A 6,000-nucleotide genomic window follows, 5' to 3' on the forward strand; every position below is an offset into this window, starting at 1 on the left:
TTCTCAATAAATGGTAGGTGGTATTTTTTCTCATTATAACTTATAGGTCCTAAAATACAACATATGCATTCCCAACTCCATGCCTTTGCTCATAATATTTCCTTCACTTTACTGGCCCTCAACACCTCCATTCCCCAAATCTGCACTAGATAAATGAGAATTATCCCTAAAAGTCCATCTCCTTCTTGAAATTCTCCCCTACCAGGCAAGCGCAAGTAAGTGCTCTTGCTTCTAAATACATTAAAATATTTCCCAAGATGCTACTCTGTTCACTATCTAAACTGTATGTTTCTTCTGGTCTGGAGAAGTATTCATCTTAGATTTCCCTGTTTTGCTCATGAAAAGCTTTACAGCCATGAAAACAGAGACTGCCAAATAAATATGGATTGGCTGGTTAAGTTCCAGCACCCTGACAGAGATACTTTAGAGGAAAAACATGGGGGGGGAAAAAAGGCAGCTGTCTTAGGATTTGCTGCATTCTTTATAACCCTCCAGACAGCTGCACCTCATTCTAAAGACATTATGTATTTTCCTTAGAGAAAGACATCAAACAAGGAAGTCCATGGTGGGCAGGAAGAAGTGATAAGGGTACATGAGCTGACAGCCCACTTCAGGAAACATCTTTCAGAGTCTATTTTCCAAGGAAGTCAATTTGACCTGGTGTTCCTCTCACCCAAGACAAAGAAAACAGTCCTCCAGGAGTTGCCCAGTTGGCACAAAGGAGGTGTTCAATAAATGCTGGCTGACTCTGAACAGGCAAACCACAGCAACTACTCAGATTATTTTGTTTGTTCAAAAAAAAAAAGGAGAGAGGCAGATTTTCTCATCAGCTCTCTTTCAGTTTTCCAGTTAACCATTTGCTGAGGATGCCACAGCTGGCTCCCCAACCCAAAAGCCAGTGACAGCAAATCTCTCAAATGAGTCACAAACAATGCATGATCAAACAACTGAATCAAGTCAGCCCCTCCTTCATTTTCTGTGGCTGATGTTAATTAAAGAGCACAAGCAACATGCTATCACATTGAACTAAACAGTTTTTCATTTTAAAAGAAAATCTTTACTGGTGTCAAATTTAAAATTCCACTTTTGTATCTATTAGAGGCCAAGACAAAATGCAATTTTTTTTCATTATATAAAAAACATTTAAAGAAATTAAAGAAAACTTGGAAAAAAGACAAAAGAATCAGCCAGAAAAAAGAGAAGAGTAGAAAACAATCAGCCATAAGACTTACCACTCAAAAACAGCACATATCAACATTTTGGTTCATTGTATTTCCATTTTTCCCCCTAAGCATAAGATTAGTTTTGCAAGTTTTGCCTACCTGTAATCATATAGTATATGCTAGTCCCATCTGCAGCTTGTGTGACTTAAATTATACCATAAGCATTTCCCCACTTTTTTTCTTCTTAACTTTGTGTAACTGCATAGATGGTAAAGATTTTTAATTAAACCAAGAAATACCATTTGCTTTCTTTCACAGAAACTACTTTAGTAAAAACTGAGAATTTCCAAAGTTCCTGGGGCCACTAGAGCTAAAATACATGAAAAATGCCTAGACACATAGGAAGTTTTTAAGACAGTTAACTGACTTGCAAGTAACAAAGAGAATATTTACTATAGTCGTATCTGGAAAGATACAAAAGAAATTAAATTCAGCCTCTGTTCCCAATGAATTTTTAATACCACTGAGAAGATAAAATATATTTACACCCAATAATTGAAACCTAGCATACAACGGTCCTGGCTTTTCTAGAGCTGGGGATATTTTATTCATTTCTGCAGCTCTAGCATGAAAAACAGTGCCTGGCATAAAACAGATACTCAAGAAATGACTGTTGGACTAAACTGAACTACAAACGAAGAGCTATGCTTCTATGGAAATAGGAAAGGTCACTGCGAGCTGAGGTTAGGTTAGGCAGAGTAGCGGCATGAATACAGCAGAATGTGACTCTGGCAATAATTTACAGAAAGAAGGCTGAACCATAGAAGCTTTGGGATTCTGTGAAAATGAAAGATAACATAAGAAAAAAGTGTTTGTATAGTCTTAATTTATTAAACAGTTTGATGTTTCTACACAATCAGCATTGAAACCCCTGTTGAATATACACTAACTACTCATGGGAAATACAATATATAACATAATAGATACTACCTAAAAACAAAGAAAACACATGAACACAAAATACTACAGCATTCCTTTAAATCAGAAACAAAGGCTAATTCTCAGGAAGCTTTCTGTATATCATGACAAGTGGCAAAGAGGCAGTAAATTAAGGCTTTAGATCTCCACATACAGTACCATAGTGGATACTGTCCTTGCTAAACTAGGTGTAAAAGAATGTGCTTACCAAAACGTTCTTTCAGGATCTCTTTATACTCCAGTGAAGCTATTTGCATATATGGTTAGCATTCAGAGGGTAGAGAAAGAAGATCTGAAATCTGTATTCAACCCTAACAACATCACACTCACACCACCTGATTCTAAACATAACTTAAAAAGGGAATCCAGCTTCATGAAGTGTCTCATTCAACAGACTCCATACATCTAACTTCATTCACACGCATATTTTCTTTTCTTTTACCCCACTTGTGCTCTGAAAAAATTCAAAGAATTTATGGAGAAGGAATCTGCCAATATCACATCTCTAACAGCTGCTAGCTGGATATACTAAATCCATAGCTCCTTCAGTTACATTATATGTCCATGTCAGAAAGTGTGCTTAATTACAAATATGGTTTCTTTCAAAGAAACTCTTCTAAGCCTAGCCTACTGGGCCTCCTTAAGAGCAAGTTACATAGACCTTAGGGGCTGGGGGGAGGATAATTTTGTCTGGATGTAATACTGCAATTACTTAGGATTCATAAGTATTTCTAATAGCTATCCATTCAGTCTCGGCAGCCTGAAGCACTCAAGAAGAAATGCCTATCAACAAGTCTTTTGGGAATGAACAGCTGATTTGAGGAACTGCATGCCACAGGGCAGGTGTTCTTTGTTTTTCTGAACACACACACACACACACACACACACACACATCTGATAGTGATTATATCTGCCAGATAATTTAAAAAGAATTAAAACAATATAAAATAAATCATTCTAAAAAATGTTTTAGAATATTTTTCAAAAATTTTCCTGGAAGTTTTAATTTTCAGATTTTGCTAAACTTTAGCACACAAGTTGTCTTATCCCAAGAATACAAACTGTTACTGTTTTAATTCTAAATGAAGCACTTCTCTCTAGGACATCAAAAGATTTGGAAACCAAAAAGTAATTACTACATAATCATTCAAAAAAGACATGTGGTGTAACATTTGTAAGGCTGAACTGCACCTGTTACCAATACAACAAAAGAATATTTTATGTACAAACCACACAGCTTTGAACATTTGATGATTTGTTAAACTGGTGCATAACAAGAAATCCACTGTCAAATGCAATACAAGTAACCAGAAATTAGATTAACAAAAATAGTTCAAGATTTCTAAATTTAAAATGCATGGGTTTATCACCCTGAGCAAGTTACTGAATCTCTCTGTACTTGTTTCTTCATCCACAAAATGGGCAAAATAATAGTAACAACCTGAGAGTTGTTATCAACATGAAATGAATACATATTAAATTGTTATAACAGAGCCTGGCAAAGGCTAATAAAAAAAAGTGTTATATCAGGAACAAATTTTTTAGATGACAATGCTGAAAAATAATAGTAATTGAAAAGAATAATCATATAAATAAAAAAGACACAGCTATCATGACCTGTGAAAGAATAAAGTTTTCAAGGTATTACAGTATGTTTAGAGTACATACAAAATAACAGAAAAAGAGCTCCCTACTTAAAAAAAAAAAAAAGCTGCATCCTCTCAAAGTGATAGTCATCAGCCCTATTTTGCAAAATTTTATGCTTCCTCCTATGCTCTGCAGGTAAATCCCAGCCCTTAATATCAAGAAAGCCACAAAACCTGCACCTCCAGGAAAGCAAAATAAAGTTAAGGGTATGCGAGGTCCTTAGCATCTTCTTTAGTTTTATTAACAAGCCACCAAGTTGAAATTCATTCCTAAACTAAATTGCCAAATGTGTCTGCAATAAAAACTGCAAACTTTCATGTGAACAGAACTTTTCAACAATAGAGAGTTGTTCCAATCTGTGAATAGGACAGTGTCAGTGTGACCAACAAAGCCGGGAGCTGGACATTCCTGACACCCTTGTCCCCTGGCTAGCCTTTGATCATTTATATCTCCCAACCACATGTTTTTGGAAATCACTTTCAGGCAAAGTATATGGACAACATCTATACCCTGAAACTGATCCCTCATCATAGAGTCCTGTTTCCACAGCTCCTCAGACCCTCACTTTTATCTACCACCATTACGAACATCCCACAAGAATGAACATCAAACACAGGAGTGCTTTGTTTTCCCAGTCTGTCCACCCCCACTCCCAGTCACTTTGTGCTTTAATTTGTATATTTTGGAAAACATCATGGGATGACAACGGCAACTCAGCCAAACAATAAAATGACCTAAGAACTGAAAAGCCCTTCGGATGGTTCTACGGATCTGGTTACCTGCGGATGTCCACCACAGAAGTGTGGTAGTGCTTTATGGAAACGCGAGTCAGAACTCACTTGGAACACTGTCTTGGAAAGGAGACGTAAGTCTTAGTTCTCTTACCTGGAAATGGGTTAATAAAATCCACCTCACAAAGTTCTTGTAAGCACTAAATGAGATAAAGATTTCAAAGTGCCCACTATACAGCACATGCTCACTAAATACAATCTACTTCAGTCCCGTCCAACTGTCCTGGGACACACAAATCTAAGAGAATTCCAGACAGTGGCAAAGAATAAACTCCCAGGTTTGTCAGTGTGACCTGATCAAAACGGCCCAGATGCTCCTTCCGGGTAAAGGTCTGTGGGGTCTCCTAGGCCAGGCTGGAGACAAAAAGGATACTTGATTGAGATCTGTGCCATTTTACTTCCCCCGAAGTAAAGCTGGGTTTGCCCAATTCAGTTCCTTTGTTCACGGCAAGAGAGAAATGAACAGCAGACCCCCAGAAGGCTAGGACCAAGAAGACAGACGGGCCTCAGAGCTGTGCCTCGCTGGTACTTCGGGAGGCCCCCCACCATCCACTTCTGGGCAAGGCGCTCGCTCCGCAGTGTCTTCTAGCAAGTTCCGAGCCCACGCCTAAGCTGCCAGCGTCTTTCCAGAGAGATGTACCCTCTGCCCGGGGACCAGCCCACCGCCCGGAGCGAGCTGCCCGGGCCTCTCACGGGCCCCTCGCACCCCCGCGCCCACCCGGCTGGGACGCCGCCTGGAGGCCCCGCATCGACCCCTTTCCGCCGGGACGCGGGCGCGCGCCGCTCCTCCGGCCGAGTCCCCCGCTCGCCTGGAGCCGGGACCGCTATTCCCGCCCGGACCGATTCCAGCCGCTGCGCTCAACTCCCATCCGCCCCAGGTCCTCCTCTCCCAAAGGCAGAAACACGCACACTCACCCCTGAAAAGCAGTAGTAGGAAGAAGTCGGGCAGCCGGGCGCAGAGCCGGACCGCCGGCCGCCGCCTCAGCGCCATGACGAGGGGAGCTGAGGGGCCGCGCGCTCGCGGCGCAGCTAGGCTTCCCCGCGCGCATGCGCCCTGCCCGCCGGGGCCCCTACTACCCGCCCCTAGTTACCATAGCGACACCTGGCCCGGCACAGCCGTCACCATGGTGACAAAGGAAGCTGAAATCTGGTTGCTACGATGCAGGGATGCTCTAGACCCGCGCCCAGGCGGTCTCATTCGAAGAATTTGATGGAGGAGGTAAAGAAGTGTGTTCAAGAGTGGGGCGGGGTTGGGCGCCTGGGTGGCTCAGTTGGTTGAGCGGCTGCCTTCGGCTCAGGTCATGATCCCGGAGTCCCGGGATCGAGTCCCGCGTCGGGCTCCCTGCTCGGCGGGGAGTCTGCTTCTGCCTCTGACCCTCCCCCCTCTCATGTGCTCTCTCTCATTCTCTCTCTCAAGTAAA

General features: G+C 41.9%; 1 protein-coding gene across 1 annotated transcript in view; it reads right to left on the bottom strand.

The window, feature by feature from the left end:
* JAM3 (junctional adhesion molecule 3) overlaps nucleotides 1-5,636 on the bottom strand; it is a 105,500-nt gene extending 99,864 nt beyond the window's left edge. Inside the window, exon 1 of the mRNA XM_045894681.3 lies at nucleotides 5,495-5,636. Within this exon, the coding sequence (XP_045750637.1) occupies nucleotides 5,495-5,570 (76 nt within the window). The 5' untranslated portion in view covers nucleotides 5,571-5,636. The remainder of the gene's footprint in view (nucleotides 1-5,494) is intronic.
* Nucleotides 5,637-6,000: the final 364 nt, after the last annotated feature.

This window comes from Mirounga angustirostris, unplaced genomic scaffold (assembly GCF_029215605.1).
Source record: "Mirounga angustirostris isolate CCGP_5_RB_7025 unplaced genomic scaffold, mMirAng1.0.hap1 SCAF_13, whole genome shotgun sequence".
In the NCBI taxonomy this organism is placed as follows: Eukaryota; Metazoa; Chordata; class Mammalia; order Carnivora; family Phocidae; genus Mirounga; species Mirounga angustirostris.